Raw genomic sequence first — 21,402 nt, forward strand, 5'->3', positions numbered from 1 at the left:
TAAGAGCTGGTGGGATTTGGGAAAAAAAAATAATACAATATTTATGAAACAGAATAAATCCCCCCTAAAAATATAATTGTAAGAGGGTATCAGTAATGCCCTTACTCACTTGTTACTATTGGAGCAGATTTAAGCTGCAAAAGTGAAGTAAACCAGTACTGAAAAATCAGTGAATGAAATGAGGTGGTTATATGTACTTGATTTTGTGAGATGAAGATCAGTTGGAATGTAGTAGTTATGATCTCTCCTCATCACAGTCTGCTGAAGACCTGGAACCTGGAAAGTCTGTCATGTGCCTGTCACAGACAAATGTAGCTTTTTGGCTATTTGAAAAGAGAGACATGAAGAGACATGAAGAATTCTTAGGCAGAAAGATGGACTAATCACAATATAAACACTATAATTCTTAAGGTGAAACCAAGTGTCTGAGTTTAACCTGGCAGACCTAGCATGGACGCTGGCCTTCCTACTACAAGAAAAGCAGAAAATATGTTGTAACTGGAGATCAAAGGGTAGCAGAAAATTAGGATCACTGAGGACAAAGCAAGCTGTATCTTGAAGAGATTTTATATCATACTATAATGATAGGCATCAATCTCTAGACAGTAATTAGCAAAATCCTATTAGTAATTAGCAAAAACCTATTAGAAATGTGGCAAGGGAGAAAATTCAGGATTAAGTGAAAAACAGAAACGAGCATTTGTTTGTTACGTAGAGAATATTCATCAACAAATGCATTCATGCAACACCATTATCAGAACTCATTTCATGTGGTTGGGAGGTACAGACATTTTTTAAAGAAGGAATTTATGAAGCGGAGAATCTACAGAAATTATTTATCAACGTAACCAGAATCATGACTAGCAGTTCCAGAACAAACTTACTTCGGTTAAAGACTCAGTTTTGCATTACCTCAGGCAGTCTGTAGTGTTTAACAATCGGCTGAGAGTATCTACCAAACTTGCAAAGACACAATTTCCCATTGTTAAAACATTTCTTTGGGCTTTTTTCAAGTCTCAGCAACTTAGCAGAACCGTGTATAAAGAGAACACAAGCTCCTGCACCTGAAGGTTGCTCCTTAAATTTGGCTTTCTGTGGAGCGAATGCAGGTGCCACTTCAGAGATTGTGGCTGATTTTCTGCACAAAAAAACAAAACAAAACAAAACAACAACACTCTATATTCAGGAAGTAACTATGTCTGAAGATAGACTGGGTCAGAAATTGCGTTCTTCTTTAGAGGAAAAATCCTCAGCATGTTAGAGGACAAATCTCAGGATAGAACACGAAAAAACAGTAAGAATTAATCAAAAGTATTAGGTGAGCATATAAAGCAAATGTGAAACAAGTTTTTTTGTGAGAGAATTACCAAACAAGATTCCAACCCAGCCACAAGTCAAGGGAAATTGACAGAACAATTTCCATACAAACATACACAAGGGATAGGAAGCTTGGAGCAGCTCCTACAGATGCTACACTAAAAAACAACAATAGAAAATCTCCAGTCACTACTGTTTCATAAACGTAACTACAGCTTCAATGTACTTTCTGTTAAATCAACAAAATGAATTTTGTTCTGAAGAATTAGCTGTTTTTTCTTTTTTCTTTTTCCAAGGGAAAAATGTTTATTTGCATTATTAATGAAAACACAGAAAGATTATCTCATTTGATGTGGTAATTACTGTACTTCACTTTGATACTGCAAAGTAAATGATGTATTTTGGGAAAAAGTGTTAAAAGGCTGATTTCAGCTTTTGCTGTTCTCAAAATACTTCAAATAATGTTGCATTCTGTAAAAAGTATGATCTTAAGTACTTAATAGCAGAAAATCATATGATGACTCATTATCACGTAACTCTACTGAATATTCAAGATGGAAACCAATCATAGATGCAAGTCTTAACACAATCATCAGTCCAACCCTATATCAGATTTGACAACATAAAAACCAGACACTCAGACATTCTCTTTTTACAGCGCTCTGAAATACTCTCGCAAGGCATTAATTATTCTGTTCACCAAAAGCATAAAAGCAGGTTACCACAAACGGCAACAAAGAGTTCTTTCTCCAGACAGGATACACCATGTTATAAATCCACAGTGATCTGGAAAGGCTAAGGTTACATGATTTGTTAGAACTTGTATTTATTGTGTCCACTGGATTTTGAATTAAGCCATGTGTGCAATGTTTCTAATCTACGGGCAATATTTTACATACATCTGTATTTGTTATTTTTGTTGTGAAGATGTAGTTTTGAAACTGCTTCAACCTGTAGGAACCATTTTTATGCCCATAACTCCAATTTTCCCCCCGTCATTACTCCTACTCAGCAAGTCCAAGTTACAGCTTACATCTAATACACATAAAAGGTGACACAACACTATTCAGCTAGTGAGCATGACCTCATTTTTTGTGCAGATAGGCTGATTCAGATACATATTGAACTTGGTTTCTAAAACTGCTTGCATTCAGATTTAGGTCTGTCCTGTTATTAAGACAGAGAAAACATATGGAAAACAAAACAATGAAGTTTAATCCATATTCTGTTTAGATGCTGTGTGCTTAGTGGCTAACATTAAGTCCCTTACTGAAGATTCAAAAACAGTTAAATTTTGCAAAAACGTGTGGAAATCGTTAACATTCAAAAAACATCAACAAATCTCATACTGGTTTTACTCGAGAGGTTTAACAAGGATTTGATGAACATTTAGCATCATAAGGAGGTAAAGGGCAATCCAAGCAAGTGGCAGTAACATATCTCACCAATTTCTTCCATCTTAAATTTGTGCTAAATGTGATTCCCCAGTGGAAGCACATTTCCTATCTGCTAATTTCAAAATGAACATTAACTAATCAGAGATACACAGGCATACACCCATGAGACGATACAAGGTTAATATTATCCTCTGCGTGAGACAGAAACCTTGACACTCAACAGTCTCCCATGTACATACATTTAATTGTTCAGGCCCTCATATGAAAGCTAAGAATAGCACGTATGGCAACACTTGTATCCTAGTGACTTCCAGGGCCGGTGACTCAAATACCTCCATGCTATTTCATGTATTGTTCAAGCTAACCGTTTAGGTGTGAATCCATGACATTGCATGTGCCTAAGGAGCTGGTGAAGTCTCAAAATCATGTACTTTTTTTTATCTTTAATTATCACATATGAACATCATAAAATGCTGCGAAAGCAAAAGCAGCAGACTCAAGTTCTTACGCAGAATCCAGTAGTTAATTTTGTGCTACCCATCCAGTAGCAATGCCAAGCCTGTTCTTTGCTGACTGCAAAATACATCATGCTATGCAGAAGGTACAGCCTGGCAGTACAAGAAGTATTTAATGGAAGGTATCAGGTAAGGAAACAGGAAGAAAGCAAAGATTAAGAGAAGGTTTTAGCAGAAACTCTATTTGTGTGCTCTGGTTTTGAAACAACATTTTTATCAGTCAGTTAAAAAAATACATCACCAGTGCTATGTTTTTTTTTTTTCAGCTGTTACAGTTACAATCAATTCCAGCAATCACTCAATTGAATAACAAACCTAAGCAAAGAATGCATTTTATTTCCTTTGAATGCAGTACAGATTCCCACTTTGTGTACCCACAAAGTACGCGGGTACGTAACAAAGGACAAACATAAGTGAATCAGAAGCCCAGTTCTTTCAGTGCTTGGTGCTATCACCCAGTGCTCCTAGGTGTATGATCTAACAAAAGCAGGTGAGCTCTGAGAAAATACATGAAAAAACAGTTTGCTGGCCACTGTTCAGAGTTCAGCTGGCTGCCACAGCAACTTTCAAGACTACACATGCGAGCCAAGCACTCTTCAGAATGCAGTTAATGGTGGAGGAGCAGCCATCACAACACTGCAGAAAAACCTCCCAGCCTACTGCTCCAACTCGAATCAGCTACCTTGCTCACTCTCAAAAACCAGCAGTCATTGACAGACTGATATTCCCTATCACAGAATCACCAAGGTTGGAAAAGACCTTCAAGATCATCCAGTCCAACCATCCACTTATCACCAATAGTTCTCACTAAACCATGTCTCTCAACACAAAATCCAAACGTTCCTTGCAAACCTCCAGGGTCGGTGACTCCACCACCTCCTTGGGCAGCCCATTCCAGTGCCTGACGACTCTTCAGAGAAGCAGTATTTCCTAACATCCAGCCTAAATCTCCCCTGGCTCAGCTTGAAGCTCTACCTTCTCATCACACAGTAGGGCTAAGAATAACTGTGTCTGCAGGACTGCATGGACACACACATTCAGAGAGTCAGCTGCAGTGCTAAAACGACCACACAACTCAATTCTCCTTTCCTTCTGTAAAGAAGCTGAAGGCTGTCCAGTGCTTTTCCTGAAAGCTGACTCGGCAAAACTCCTGCAATGGAGATTAAAGGGTTTGAAGAAATTTGGTTGTTCATTTTTTGTTTGTTTGTTTCTTGGGAACTTTGTTTTTTGTTGTTTTTTTTTTTCTTTTTTTTTCTTTTTCTGTTATATGAAGCATTTCATAGGACACTGAGTGAAATCTGGAGGGTTAGCAATGTCCAAAAGCTATTACCCCAAAGCTGGCTGCAAGTCTGTACAGAAGGGCTTTCTGACCCCAGCAGCAGTCACAGCTTTTCCAAGGCCAAGCAGCGAGGCATCTGGACACAGCAGGAAGGAAGACAATTTCTATGACCCGTAGGTTTTGTCAATAAATAATTTCTCCTGATTTAAGTAGAAAAGGAGACACTCTGGCTTCATATACTCCCGTGAATGAGGTATGTGAGTACAGTAACGTATTTTCCAGCTTAAACTTGCATTTCATATTTTTCTGGTAAATGGATTAAGATAAATTTACATCATTCTTTGTCTGTTTACATACTGCCAGATTTGTAATGTTGCCTTCCTGTTATACAGTCGTCTAATAGCTGCATTGTGGCAATCTCTCTTACCCAGGAAAATGGAAAGCAAAATACACAGACAAAAAAGTTTCAAGTGCAAGAGATAAATAATTCAGTTACAAAAAAAATATATCTTCATCTGCTTTAGCCAGTACTTTATGGCACAAACCTCTTAATGTGTTTGTGATTACTTTGCCATCCAATAAGGAGTTTATAACTATAAATTTATCATCTTTATAAAGAGGTGACTTTAACATGCAATATTTAGACCAGTATAAGATGCATGTGAAGAAAAAACAACTTAGCTTCCTCCTGTGTAATCTCTATCATAGACCACAGAGGAACGTATACAGAAATTTTCCCATAGCAGAACAACTGTGTCTTTTGAATGCAAAAATGTTTTAACTGTAGAACTACACTTCAGAAGAGGTTTAACAAGTTTTGAGTATTTACACCTCCTACTTGTCTTCGGTTAAGCAATTTAGAGTTCAAAAAAATAACTATTAGAGATACTGACCAGCTGCTCTTTCTTCAATCATTCTTTCAAATGCTGGAAATAACTAGAATTGAGTGTAAATTCAGGCAGCATTTATCAGCTTGCCAACAACTCCATCAAAAATCCTTCTGTGCAACAGCATTCTGTAGGTCAAAGTAACAAGGCTTACAAAATTCATTTATTACCCAATACAATGTCAAATATCAAAAAGTACACATGCATATCAATAAATATTTTTGTGTATCAAATGCATTTAATATCATCATCGAAATTTGCACATTTGAACACTAAGGTGTACTCATGATGCATCCTAGATTTACACATGTTATACCACAACAAATACTTAAGTATCTTAACATACGTTTGTGTGTGCTTAAAGTCAAAAGACTGTATTAAAACTGAGACTTAATCAGTGAATCGAATTTATAAGATTAAGGAAACACGAATTAAAATCATTATTTCAAAAACAAATTGGACCTTTCCACTCCATTTTCACTTCTGATCCTGATGTTGAAACACAATTACAGTATTTATGCAGAAAGACAACAACAACAACAACAAAACAACAGTAAGTGCTTTCAGGTTTTGTTTAAAAATACTAGGGTAGCAATAGTATCACAATAATTAAAACAAACCATTTAAAAATTATAAAATGTTAAATTGATGCTTTAAGAGTATTCATTTCCAATGCAGAGTGATTCTTACAAATCCTTTTAACCCCACTACAGATGTAATATCACTGCTTCTAAAGAACGACACTCACATGCCCTCAAAGGAAGGAAGACAAAGAAAAGAGATACCATCCTGCTAGACTTCAGAAACTGGGAATTCAGTGCATATTATTTATTCCCATTCTACAGTCTATGAATACTCCAATTTGGAGTTTGCAGAAGAAAACCGCAGATAAGACTTCCCAGAAAAAGGAAAGCTCAGCTACTAGATCAATAAAGTAACATTCCAAATAACTTTGCTGGTTGTGTTCAGCAAAAAGTTAAGCCAGCTTCTATGACAAGTATAATAATAAGTATTTTTTACATTTTTAAAAAGGAGCAAATTCAGAAATCAGTACAAAAGTTTCTCCTCAGAAGTGTGGGCTGAAGCAGAACACTACAGTGTTGTGACAAAAGCATGTGGAGTGCATAAAGAGTGCCCATTATGATCCCACATTGATTTATTTCCCAGGCTGTGCACTTGTTTCTGTGTGTATCTACAGGAGTGGGAAAATAGCAGGGGGGACAGAAAAAAGGCACAGTATTTCTTTACCTCCAGAAAAAATACGAAATGTATTACTGAGAATCAAGTTCTGTAAGAACAGATATGCTATGCATGTTCTGTTTAAATGGGAGAGTATGCAGAACTGTACTGCTACAGAAGCCGAAGAGACTTCACGTCAAAAATGTTGGAGCACAGAGAAATTCTGAAATCTGTTTTCTAACCTGTGTCTTTTCAAAAAACAAGTAGGCTCAAGTCACATCTAATGCTATCTAATCTTCAAAGTAGCCTGTAACTTCAGAATTGCTTCATGTTTACATTACATTGCGTGAGTCAGTTTGGACTTCCATAGTTGAGTACAGATGTCCTTAGGCCAAGTGCAATCAGCACATGAACAACAGTATGACAAATACACCAATAACAAAGCAAGCTGCAGGAGAACAGGGATTGCCACCGGCATTCATACTGTGAATCTGTGCACCATACTGTAGTTATAGTGTATGTGCATATGTACACAGAAAACAAACTGTTTTACTACAAAGTGTACTGTTAACATGTCATGCATAAAAATTCCACGTCTCTAACTCAAACAAGCTACTGAGTTCTCATCAAGAACGACTGTGTGTGTAAAATGAGCACTGTGAACTGTCAAAGAATACCCCCAAGGGCTCTTATCATTATTTTACCACACATCTCAAAGAGATTTTTAAATCCAGTTCCATATTTCTCATTTTTGTACTTACCTCTAATTAGTAATACCCATGCTAGTCAATATAGTCAATACAATGAAGTCCTCTAACCTGACTGTTACTCCTGCTCTTCATAGAACAGTCCTAGTTCCACACATTTCACTCTCTCATTTAAAACAGTATTCATTTAGTTGGAAGTGCAAGGATGAGTGTAATAGTGTAAAACTATATATTCATGTTTGAAAGGAATAATTTATGGCAATAAAAAGCTTGCCTTTTATAATAATTAAAATCTAGTATAAAATTACTAAGCAGATTTTACTCCCAACTCATCCTGTGGCTACATGACTAAGTAAAAATATAAGTAACAGTTTTATGAGAACATTCATCAAATTTCAGAGAACCCATTCCACTGTTATTTCCGTACTCCTTAGAGAAAATAGCATCCTATTTAATAAGACAGAAAATAGTGCCTCTGGGAGGGAGTCTCTTTTAGTCACACCATTTCAAGGCAAATGGCTTTTGTTACTGTTCATGATTCTAAGAAGAAAAAAACCACCTTAATTTCTAGCGATCACTGTCATTAAAACTTTTCTATGCCATATATGTTTTCAAAGACTTCTCTCAAGCTATAATTAACTTAGACAAGCAGTTCTTTTTTTCAGTTACACAGCTGGATTAATTTAATAATTTCCTTATTTATACATGCATGTAAGAAACTGAAGGCTGTAACTGAGCCTGACATACATTTATGCTGTTCAATAAAGATGAGCTATACCTAACTCAAAGAAATTTTCCCCCGATGTACCTAAAATGAAATTTTAAATGTAACAAATAGAACACACCTAAAGCAATCTCCACATTAACCCCAGTTTCAGCAGCAAGTCCAGCAAATGATGTTCTCCCTTAGCAGTGTCACAGAAAGAGACTAACAGTCACAGTTTACAAGGCACGTGAGAACCAGAAGTGAAATAAGAACCGTGCACTTCCAGCAGCTGCTGTCCTGGCACATAAACAACAGAATAACTAAGAGCCTACAGCCCAGAAACATGCAATATCCTCGATAGATTTGGCAAGAAAAATGATGCTAGAAATTGGTGATTAGCAATTTATAAAGAAGCAAGAGATGCATTCAAACTGTGGCGGCAAGAGCTCTAGCAGTTTCTGTGAGTTGGCTGAAAATCAATTAAACAGTATAAAGAACAGTGAAGATAAAAGATTCATAAGAGACTGATACTAGTAAGCAACCTTTCTTTATCCCCTTCAGAAAACACTCTCGGTTTATTTCCTTGCTACAAAATGATGTAGCACCAATTCATAAGCAAACAGCAAAGAAGTGCTGTGCAAGCCAAAACTGGAGGATTGCCTTCCTGACTAATAGAATCATTCTAGCTGGAAAAGACCTTTAAGATCATGAAGTCCAACTGCTAATCCAGCACTGCTGAGTCCACCACTAAACCATGTCCCTAAGCACTACATCCAAATGTTTCTTAAATACCTCCAGTGACAGTGACTCCATCACTTCCCTGGGCAGCCTGTTCTAGTCCTTAACCACACCTTACATCAATAAATCAATTCTTAGTATTGAATGTAAACCTTCACTGGTACGCTCTGAGACCACTGCCTCGTGCTCTAACACTTGTCACCTGAGAAAGGAGAGCAACACTCTCCTCACTGCAGCCTCCTGTCCTGTGGATGTAGAGAGTGATGAGGCCTTCCCTCAGCCTCCTCTTCCCCAGACAGCTCCAGTTCCCTCCATCACCACTTTTCTCATCTGCTCCCCAGCTTCATTGCTCTTCTTGTTCCAGCAACTTCACCGCCTTCTTGTAGTGAAGGGCCCAAAACTGAACACAGAACTCGAAGTACAGCCACACCAGTGCTGAGTAGAGGGGGACAATCACCTCCCTAGTCCTGCTGACTACATTATTTCTGATATAAGGATGCTGTTCAGCTTCTTGCAAACCTGGGCACACTGCTAGCTCATGTTCAGCCAGTTACTGACCAGTACCCCAGGTCCTTTTCTGCAGGGCAGCTTTCCAGCCACTCTTCCCCAAGCCTGTAGCATTACATGGAGTTCTTGTGACTCCAGAACCAGCATTTAGCCTCTCACACATTTGGCATTCACTCATCGGATGCCTCTGGAGAGCTTCCTACTGCCTAACTCACACTTAATTTACTGTCATCTGCAAACTTACGGAGGGGACACTTGATCCCCTCATCCACATCACTGATAAAGATATTAAAGATAACTGGCCCCAGTACTGAGCCCTGGGGGACACCACTTGTGACTGTCCTCCAACTGGATTTAACTGCATTTATTTCAGCTCTGCACCCAGACAATCAGTCAGTTTTTTAACCAGCTAAGCATACGACTGTGTATGCCATGAGCAGCCAGTTTCTCCAGAACGTCGTCCAAATCAACATCAGGAGCTTTACTAAAGTCTAGTTACACAAACACCCACAGTCTTTCCCTCACCCACTAAGTAGGTCACGATGTCATAACGCAAAACTTGCCTTTCATAAACCTGTGCTGAGTAGGCCTGACTACGTGCTTGCCCTGTGTGTGCTGCATGATGGCACTCAAGATGATTTGCTCCATAACCTTCCCTGGAACCAGACTGACAGGACTGTATGTCCCTGGATTCTCCTCCCAGAGCTTCTTATAGATGGTTATCACATTAGCAAATCTCCAGCTGCCTAGTCAACTACCCATTTGATTAAGAGCTGATAAATGATGGAAAGCAGCTTAGCAATCACTTCCCCTCAGTATGCTCAGGTGGATCCTGTCCTTCACTGACCAATGTTTGTCTCTCATCAGTCAGTGGCTGCAACGGAATTGAGGAAAGTCAGGGCTGGCCAAAAGAAACATGAGACAGTCACTGCTGAATCCCCTAGAATTGTTACAAACAAAATTAGCAGGCAGGCTAAAAAGCAGCTGAAGTTGCCATTCATGGGCTTAGGTCCTTGTAAGGAAACATAGAAGCAGGGAGCCTAGGAGGGGAGCTGTCTTCAAGTACAAGGTAACACCTTCTCTCATGTTCGACAGTAAACTCAGCTTCTTCAGACCTTCAACAAAAATCTATTATTTGCCAGACAACTGAGATCTTAGTTTACATGTAAGAGATCAATCTACTTCCAAATTTTCAATTTGTTTTCCATGCCATTCATTTACTATTGCTCCTAACTGTGCACCTACATATGCTGAAAAATCAATTTTTCATTACCATTAACAGTAACTAAGACTAGGCTTGCTCATAGTCCTCTGAGTCTAATGGAGTAGAAAGTGCAAAACAAAAAAAACAAAAACAGAATGCTCAGCCTGAAAGGGTCTTGACTCTTCCCTCTGGCAGCCCACATTTGCTGGCTTTCTGGTCACATAGCAGCTACTTCCAGTATGAATTATGAGACAATCTCAAGTGGACAGAAGCGTAATATCAATTATTGGTGGCTGCTGCTATCTCAGAACATGAAAAAGTCTGTGATGCTAAAAGCTTTTGCTCAGTTTTCTGCTACTTCCCAAAACAAAGATCTAGCATTTCACCCTGCTCCTCAATTTTCATACTTTTCTTATCCACCCTGTCCAAACCTTTCATTTGTCTGGATTTTAGTTTTACTATTCTGTTGTCTTATGTCTACAAGCGGTCAATGATAGAGAAAGATTAATAAGAGCTCTGATCAATATAGCAATTGCTTTATAAGCCAGAAAGGTAAGAAAATGCAGGAAGGTCAACAACAGCAAACAAGAAATTTGAAAACAAATTACTGGGCTATGGATTTTTAATGGGTGTATATTCATAGTGTCTCTGAATATTAAAGTAATTAAAGAATATGACATTTAGGTTCTTTAAAATATACTCCAATTGTTTGCTTTTATAAGCAAAAGTAAATTTCAGAGGATTAAGTTTCAGAACTGACATAATTAAAAGCAGTCTTGCTTTCTGAAACTGAAAACATCATCTTTCAGAAATACAATTTATGATGAATCTTTGAAGTTGAGACTATTTGAGAATAAACACACATTTTGAAACAATGAAAATCCAGGTAAAAGATATTTTAGGTAAGACTAATTTGGTCCCTGACTTAAATTTATTGAGCAGCAGCTTCTAAAAATCCTTTTATTCCAACATTTTGCAAATATATTGAAATTAATATATCATCCAAATTAGCATCTCCTTCACATCAACCAGTTTTGAGAATAGCCTCTCAACAGGTACTGACCAGAAAATACATGGGAAAACTTCAAAGACCGTCAAAGTAGAAGTAATAAAGAACTACCTGCTAATTAATCAGCACATCCTCCTTTCTTTTACGCTGTTACTCTCTAGAACAGTTTACGAATAATACTCTCATTTGCAAGATATATATGCATGTTACAGCAGAAGATGAGCTACTGACTTACAACAACAGAAGTTTTCCGAATGCTAGAATTTGCAGAAATTAAAGTACAAAAAGCATGCCAAAGAAATAAATAAATCTATATATATACATCTATATATATACATTTCTCTCTATATGTAGATACATAAAGGTATTTCTAAGCACAGAATATGGTTTCTCAAGTTCAATTTTTCAGCCTGGTGGATTTGAGTTTCTACTTCCATATTCTATACAATTTGTTATTGATCTGGGTACTAAAAAAAATCATCAGGCTAGGTAGGAGGAGGGTGTCTGAAAACAAGTGCTGCATATCAAATGACTGCAACAGAATATCAATCTTTGTTTCTAAAGTACAGTTGTAGGATTTTTGCCTGAAGAAAACTTCAAAGAAAAAAAAAAAACAAACAAAACACCACTAAGTGATGTTGAAAGTCAGAATTTCAGAGAGTCTGGAATGTTCCGTTCCTCTAAAAAGAGATTTTTAACAGAAAAACTGTTTCTGTGAACTCTGGCTTCCCAATAAAGCATCCCGTGCTTGTGGGTTATGAACAAATCCCCAGCTTCAGAAGCAGATACCTCTGCCACCAACTCTCAGCCCTCCAGAGGAAGGAGAACACTTTAAGTTCTCTCTGGGAGAAAGAAAGCCCCACAATTCTTTGTCTGATGGAGAAAAGAAAGATTCAGGCGTCCCTAATGTCTTTGAGGTTCAAAAACCAAAGAGATTACATGGTTCATCTATGTCCTTTTTTCCTTCATTTTTAGTAGCCGTATTTCACGTTTATTTCCTTTGATATCTGAAATGAAGTGATTAAGCACTTAACTGATAACTGCCTTATTCCTCAGGGTGTGGCCTTACTTCTCCAGCAGGTCAGCCTGCAGAATGATTGGTTTAACAGAGGTCTAAGGGAAGATACTATCAGAGGAGATGTCACATTTTAGAAACGAAGGTGCCGTTTGGAGTCTACTGATAAGACCCCGTACATTTTGTGTGGGGAATTTCTAAGATGAATTTATGACCCTAGGAATAGGGAAGGGAGATACAGGGTGTTCCACTTCTGTTTCGTTTTTCATTCTTGACAAATTGAAGATGGAAATGATCCCTTTTGGCGACTAAAGTAGTACAAACACATATTTAATTTTAGCTATTTTGGCTGTAGGCTCTGGAGCTGTCTGCAGCCATGTTAAGTCCTGGCCATCTTTGCGCTGAGATCTTTATGGGAATAACTATGGGGAATGTAAGGCAGCTGGCTGCTGCCAAAGGAGGAGAAACCTTAAATTAGGACACTATGCTCTTAAACAGACACAAAAAAATAAAAAATGTATTTGCTTGACAGATGTGTGAATGTTCAAATATCCAAAATACTTTCTCCTTCTTCCATAGTTTCTTCATCCTATCACCATATGGCACACAGAAATTTTCCATTCTAGTATTCAGCCTGTTTCCTAACAGGAACTACTAGATAATTCGGTAGCTTCCTAATGAGCAGGATAAATAAAGTTTACTGTTATTCAAAAAAATAAGACATCAAGACAATTATTTTTTCCTTGTAAAGTTTACTACAAAAAACCTGTGGATAAAGACATGTCATACATTTCTTTACATTCAAGGACCAGCTGTTTTGAATTTGGATATTAAGTAATTCACCGTTTTCTGTGTGCAAGAGCAGAATGATATAATAAATTCCCATATGCCCTAAGACGTGCCAGCTATAATAGGTTATCGAAAATCCAGCTGCTGTTACAATAAGAGCTGCCAATGTCAGAACTACTGAAAAGAATAATGAATCTGCTTCAAGTCAACGAAGACATAAACTGACAGGCTTCTCACTTACAATGCGTGGGAATACAATGCAGATGTTAATTAAAAAGAAAATTGACCAAAAGCCACATGAAAAATTAGTATGAAGAATCATGTGCATTGTTTAGGGTGGGAAATTAATGTCCAATAAATATACAAAGATAATAAATAGTGAACCCATGTTTTTGTAATCAGCTCCATTTCAGTTACTCATCCCAAACCACAGGATGGCTTGGGTTGGAAGGAACTTCAGGCATTATCAAGTTCCAACCCACTGCCACTGCCAGGGTTGCCAGCTTACTACATCAAGTACTGGATTAGATTGCCCAGGGCCTCATCCAGCCTGGCCTTTAACACCTCCAGGGATGGAGGATGTACAGGAAACATCATATGTATATTCATATAAATGTACAGGAACATCCTATAACTTACACAAAGTTTGCAAAATACACTGTTCCATTGTGATGTGTAAGAAAGAAAAGCAAACAACAATTCCCATGCAGCTCTTCACATATCTAGACTGCTAGATTTTTTCAGTGATCATGAAAAACTGATCATAAATATGATTATGAAAGAACAATTACGTTATGTGCAAGGACTTCAATGCAATTTTGGAGTCAAAGGTACATCTCCCCCCTTCCATCATTAAAATAAACACACACAAACTAAGACTGAAAGATGGTAACCAAATGAGGTCGTAAGACTCTCACAGGCAAATGTAACTTGTCTTCAAGTTGGCATAAGTACATTATTATACATACTTATTTCTTTAATTTTTCTTAAGGAAGATAATTTTTAAATCATCCCATAAATCATCAATTCCATAAGCAAGATGAAAGTATTACTATACTGATGTAAATGTACACCAGCTAAAGGATGTAAAATATTTACTTAAAAACAAATAACACTAATTCATATTAGCTGGAGTTGAATTATCTCCAAAATACAAAGCAGGCAATGCTTAAAAGCCACATTAAATAAGACTTCAATAATTTTAACTTCAAGCAGTCTGTATGCAGTACTTGAAGAATAATTAAAAAAAAAATCTAAGAATGTATTATTTGGAAAAGATTAAAAAATACATTGACAAATTAAAAGCATGCCATGTAGAGATTTAAGATTCTTAAGCAAAGGAGCAAACCACATAAAGGGGCTCACAATCAAAGACTCTGAAGCTTAAAGAAGCTCGTTCATTTTCATACCTTCCTCCAGTTACTTGCAACAATAAAGAAGTTGCAAGTAACTGTTTTCAGCCACGTTCCTGATGTTGCAAAAAATAAAGAAGAAAACAACAACCCAGCAACAACTACCAAAATAGACCCCCAGACTACAGTTATTTTCCTGAAATATTAATAGACTTACTTTTCTTTAAGGAAATCCACTACTCGTCTGAAGTCTGCCACGCAGTATTCTCTTTTCATGTCCATGAGCACACTGTCAGAAGCGGACTGGACCGGTATGTGCAGAAAAGCATACACTCTGGGATGATTGAGAATCTTTGCCATTTCCTAACATTTATTCAAAAAGAAAGGAAAAACAAAAAAAAGTTTTCAAGTATTCTGAAACCAATATATAAACCTTTACTCATCCAAGGTAAATACCGGCACTGATGCTTCTAAACAACACTAAGTTGCAGTGGCCCAGCTGCAGAGTAGGGACAGGTGAAAACATATGGAAGTAGTTTTAAAAGAAAGAAGAAAGCCATGGTATTGTATTTCCTTTGAGATAGGCCTGACACCCCCTAAGTAATATCAGTTATTCACTTAAGAGAAAACTTCAGAAGAAAATTATTGCTAAATAATGTGCTTTCAGACAGGGGCTGTTTTTAATTTCAGAAGATTACAAGATTTAGCTGCTTTCTTGTCAGAGTCAAAAGAGTTCGCATATACCAATACCTAAATGTCTCTAATTGGAGTACCCTCAGAGCTGGCAATTTGCTAATTGAAGTACATCTGATCTTTTGCAAGTCTGCTCCAAAACTAGTCTGAAATGTCTTAACTGTGTTATTACAGATGTGGGAATTAAAAGCACTTGGGAATAGAAAGGATAGAACTCATCATGGGGCTGCTAAAAGCAAAGGAATGGCTTGAAGAGAGGCAGAGGATATGATACATCACATACAAAAAGACAAATACAAAACAAAGGTAAAAGAATATGCCAACAAACCTCAAAACCAAAACCAAACCTAACCCCAGACAGACAGCTGGTGTGGTGACAGAACATCAGATGGGGAACAGAGCGCTGCAGTAATCTTTCTTTCATTTTTACCATTTACAAAATTAATGACATCAAATCTAGCAAGGAAGTTTAAATATTTTAAATGCTGAGACAGAGCTGCATCTAGACAGTTGTAAAAATACAGCCTGTTAAACTTTACCCTGCAAAAAAACAAGCACACTTGGACAAAAAAATCCCCACGTTATTATGCATACAACAAAGAAGCAAACTTTTATGAAGGTTTTCACTTTCTTCCTGCACAGTAAGTGTGCAGGATGCAGCCTGGGGTCAAGCGCTGCACCGCCTGCTCCCGTGCCGTGTGTGTGCAGTACAGTCAGCCAGGCTCACTCAGACCATTTCTCCTTTCTTTGGCAGAGCAGATGTTCTGTTTGATAACAAATACCACCACCGGGTTTAGTTGTTAAGTTGCAAGTATTTACAAATCCTTTCCAGCTCATTAATCAGCAATACTGCCATGCACCTAGACTTTTCTTCAGTACTGATACAAGGTTGGCCTGAATTGTTCAAAGAGAAGCTAAGCTCCCTTGTGCCTTTTCTCCTTCAGGTACCTTCCTCCTAAAAGCACTGACTTTTAGAGCATAAACAACAACTACTCTCTCAACACACGCCTTTCATTTGACAAACACATGTACAAAAACTAAAACCTCTCCAATCACTTTCAGAAAGCTGCTTCCAGGGTTTCTGCTTAGGATCCTATTACACAAGTGCTTATGAGGAGCGTTTATTATTCAATGGAATGCCTACTCTAACCCAGACATGTAAACTAAATATTAAAGTAAAACTTACATCAGTAGTGGAGGGTGCATGATTTGATGCAGAGCAAGGTGTGTGCAGCTGGCTCTCAATGGAAGCCAGAGGTGAAGAACAGGCCACCAGGCATCCACAAATTTTACACATCCAATGTAAATGAACCATTTGCTTTTCGCCTTAATATTAGACATTCAGCTAGAATACACTGTTCAAACAAAACAGCACAGAACAAGTTTTGTAACATAATATCACAAAATGAGAAACTTTTCCTTTTGGCTTATTTAAGCTTTAGAAAATTCTATAAAAGTTAATAAAAAGCTTTCTACCAGTCAACTGTGATGTTTTTGCTTATCAGTAGTATCTAAAATACCAGAAATAGCAGAAGGACTGGAATCAATCTATCATACCGCTACTGCTTGACTCTTAATTCAAAACACTTCACTTGGTCTTCAAAACCACATTTAAGATGCAAGAAAACAATGAAATTCAAATTTCATAATGTGGTTCTGAATCTGAAAAAAGTAACTCTACAACGTAGAATTAATTCTCACTCCTCTCAAATTTGGCAGCTTCTGAGTAACAGCCTCTCTGTTACATGATTCACTTCATGAATTCTCTTTGAAAATCATCAACTACTTCTTAGGATTTCTAGCTACAAAAGCATTATTTGATCTCAGCTTTTGTAAGGCTGAGGATCATTTGATAGGAAAGCAACGGGTATCTATTCCAAACAAGATTTGGGAATATTATGCTCAAAAATTTAAGAATTCTTTTTCCTATTGTTCCTCTGCATTCGTACTAAACAACACATTTTTCATTCTCTTTTTTTAACCTTATAACACAGATTGCTTTTTTTTCTACGATAGTAGCAGCTTTTATGCTGCTGCAAAATTAGCAACATACTGTAGGACAGCAGGAAGTAAAAGAGTATAAATAACTTGGATTTACCTACATCATAGACACTGTGAATTGTAAAGAATAAGAAACTGCCTTGTCTTACTACACATTTCATTTTGTTGGTTTTTAAAGCCAGAAATGAGGAATTTTTCTATGTGTTTCTTTAAAGAAGTGTCTCAATTCATGCTCTTCCTCCCTTCTTTGCCTTAGAAAAATTAAAATTTTGCTGCAAAATAGGAAAAGTGAAGAACAAATCCTGAAAATGGAAGTGTGTTCTCCTATCCAGACGACAAGCTGAGGAATGATCCCAACCCACTAGCTGCTTGTCTTACAACAACTCGCACAAACCTGATTTTCTCACATTTGATCTAGCTCAGCGTTACGTGCCAAGAGGGAACTTCTAGTAACACTTCCTGTAAAAGTCAAACCAACATGTATTCAACAGTCATATTTAAATGCAACCTCAGACAAAACTGCTTCTTTTCCTTTTCTCCCATTAAATAACTAATCATATAGCTTCTGCAACTCTTGCAATCACTGTCGTGTATATCCTGTAGGATTAAGACTGCTCTCATTGAAAATCATTTCACTTGGTTCTGTATTAGTGTCCAGGACACAAAATGTCCAGCGTTAATAACAGACAATTTCAACAGTAACTCCAAGACCCCGTATGCATCAAAAATGTAAAAATCCTAAAGGTAAAACTGCCAGGATGGTCACTTATGCACTAAGTGAAATGTTTTGACAATTCTATGCACTGTTTTGTTTCAGAAAGATGCACACTGGTTCCTTATGATCAAAGAAAACACATTATTTAGAAGGAAAATTCCTTGTCCTGTGTATCAGAAATGCATGTACAACACATGCTACATATCCAGGAGCCCTCATATAGTGTAGTTACTGTGGCCACAGGTTTTAAGCACATTCTGGATCGCAGAGCTTTTTCTACACAACAGAAGACTGTAGATGTCTTCCTATTGCACCTACAGCTATACAACATAAACTACAAGCACTTTAAGCAATGATGTCCTACTGAGTGTGTTCTTGCATTTTAGGCATAGACCTGAATAGCCCTACTGATAAACTGGTTTCCCAGGAGCATAACTATTAACTTGGTAGATTCAGCAGTGTACAAACTGAACAAAAGACAGAAACACCTGATGAGACACTGTGCACTTCTCATTGGCTTTCTAAGTACCGCCACTGCTTGTCTCATAACTTATCAGTTGCAACCAGAGACTCAGAATGAGCAGTTTGAGACATCTGAATAAACCAATCTTCCAAATTTCTTAAGCACTGTTATAAATGAAACATTGTACCCCACAATTGTTAGGTAAGATCATTCTAGTCTTACCACTTATCCTCCCTACACCCAAAATTACACTGAAGTAGTTCACAACAGAGTATGATTAAATACCATTATGTGTTGAACAGTCATACCCAGTGAATCCTGACACATTCTCCTGCACCACAGATTATACACAGAATACTAGATTTCATCACTTAATAAAACTATTAGTTAATATCCCAGGGAGAGCTTGAAGGACATCATGTATAATTGCACTTTACAGTGTCTCAACATCCTACACTTAACATCTGTTTCCTGTTGTAACACATACACATTTTTCAAATAAAGTGTTTTGCATTACTAGATATAATTACATACTTCAGCTAGTAGGAAAAAATGCAATATTTAATTTTATTTCCATCTGGAAATAATAAAGGAAAGACTTTCTGAAATCATAAGACTGTGAAAGAAAATTTCTGTCTTTTTTCATGACTGAAGCAGCTGATTGCCTTGCACCTCTCCCCTCCCCTCCAATGGAATCTACTAGTACCTGCATGAAGACATTCCATGTAGGAATAAAAAAAAAAAAAAGTATTGCAATTTACTTTAAGCTGACGTTGCCTAGATTTGGAATCTAACAATGCGTGTGAGAGATCCTGTGGGATACTGATGATGTAGGAAATAATTTTTTTCCAGTTCTTAGCAGCTGGAGTACATCCGAACACAAAGCCAACAAGGTTTTTATCCAGTCACTGCATTTCATCCCAGCATCTACAATCTAAGAACTTAACCATTTAACCAGAAAGTCAGTCTTGGTGTTTGTAATGACACCACACAGACCCATAGAGAATCAGAACCAATAAATATCAATATCCATGCATCTACATGTATCTTTCCTCCAAAGCAGGCAGAAGTCCAGTGTTTGAATTCCTACTCATGTTCAAGTTACAGTGGTATGAGCAAATGCTTTCTAAAAAAAACATTTTGGCCTCTGCCAAATGCAAAGTCCAGTGAAATGCTTGTCCATATGGAAATGTGACAAAAAGGCACTCCCTCAAAACTTCTTTCCCTTGTGGCAGATGTTAGTGTGAGATGTGTGGTGAGAGCTCTCTGCTGGCAGCTGCCATCCAGAAGCCCAGTGGTGCTACCCCCAGCCTGGCCAAAAACCAAGTGACTGTGGTCCACTTCATAAACCCTCTATAGTGAAATCCAGTAACAGATGTGATCTAGTGATGGAGACATGGCCATGACGACATGATGGAGAATGGACAGCCTGCAATGGTTTTGTTAAGATCTGAACAGGGAGCCCCTCACGCTTCCCTTTTGGCCCCCAAGGAATGGGATTGTGAAAATCCAAGATATAGGATGTATGACACACCTCCCCATGCAATGCCTCCCCCTGTAATGAAGGCACATAAAGAAGCTGGATGCTGGACAAGCTGAGTGGCAACCTCTGTCCCAGGTAATGACATGACATACACACCTGTCCTAAACAGCCTGCAAGGACAAAGGACTACAGCTGCACACAGCTTCAACTGATGTAATTTGAACCTTTACATCAAATCTTTGGGTTGCAAGACAACAAGACAAAGAGCAAAAATTTATTTTGCCATAAAGGAAATACACTGACAACATTATCAAACAAAGGATGGGTATCAGCTTAAGCCACCCTCAGAAATGGATAGAAACTCGGCTATGAGTCATGACATGCTGATAGAAGTATTAGTGAGAGCCATTTGCTCTGCCCTATCTGTTACCAGCTGTTCCTCTAGCTGTAGGATTTTTCTGCTGCTTCTCATCTCACAAAACAGACAATCCTAGCTAGTTAATTTCCCCCCCGTGATTATTACGCTTAATATCTTAAAAACCAGATCAAGCCAAACCACATCCCTTCAGAAATTTGTCATATCTTCCTCTATTCAAAATGCAGACAAGCTAAGAGAAGTTCTTGTAAAAAAGTGACATCCAGACAATAACATTGAGCAATACTGTATTTCACAGACCAATACTCCAGTCGAGGTCTGCTGAAAAGAAAGAACCTACTTGCAGAGGACCGTTTATGTATTCAATCTGATAAAAACAGTCATTCTCAGTACAGACATCTGAACCTAGGTTCTTGAAACACTTAATGATAAGCAAATTGGCATCCTTATTCCAGCCTGCATTCCAGCATTAAAATGGGACTGACTTTACACTGGGTTAAATAAAGGCACTTTTCCTGCTTTATGTAAGGCTGATTATTACTTGGCTTCTCTGGCACTGTGAGCCCAAGTACAACGCTAAAGGCTCCATTCTTGCATCTCCAAAATGCAGCTGATCCAGTCAGACATGGCCATTAACATCATGACACTGATTTCTTCAAAGTATTGAGGACCTTCAGTTCCCACCTGAACTGATGTGAGGTGTGTGGTTGGAAACAAGCAGTAAATAAACAGTTCTGTTTTTAAGAAGATGGCAACTCTTAAAGCCATCGCTACAATTACAGAGAGACTTGCTGTAGCTTCAGAGGGCTGTTTGTCCAGCTTCAGTAAATTGATTCACTTTAAGGTAAAATGTACACTTAATTAAGTGCTGGAGCAATGGCTTAATGACCAGCCAACCAAACAGTTAATGTTAATTTCTTGTGAAATGATTAATTCTGATCTGCAAGAAAATACATACCTTTCTCATTTTCTCCAAGCGACTCTCTAATTTCTTGTCATTAAGCACTACACTAATGAAATATTTTCTTCCTGAGGTAAATTAATATTCCTCTTTGCAATACACATTAGAA

The 21,402-nt window shown here is 37.7% G+C and overlaps 1 protein-coding gene across 3 annotated transcripts in view; it reads right to left on the bottom strand.

Moving 5' to 3' along the window:
- Nucleotides 1–21,402, bottom strand: part of CDKAL1 (CDK5 regulatory subunit associated protein 1 like 1) — a 361,527-nt gene that overhangs the window by 112,043 nt on the left and 228,082 nt on the right. For all 3 annotated transcript variants that reach the window (XM_042869783.1, XM_042869784.1, XM_042869785.1), the window contains one exon: nt 14,819–14,964. In XM_042869783.1, the coding sequence (XP_042725717.1) occupies nt 14,819–14,964 (146 nt within the window). The remainder of the gene's footprint in view (nt 1–14,818; nt 14,965–21,402) is intronic.

The sequence above is a fragment of the Lagopus leucura genome, unplaced genomic scaffold (genome assembly GCF_019238085.1).
Source record: "Lagopus leucura isolate 7727_CA_CO unplaced genomic scaffold, USGS_WTPT01 Super-Scaffold_100002, whole genome shotgun sequence".
NCBI lineage: Eukaryota > Metazoa > Chordata > Aves > Galliformes > Phasianidae > Lagopus > Lagopus leucura.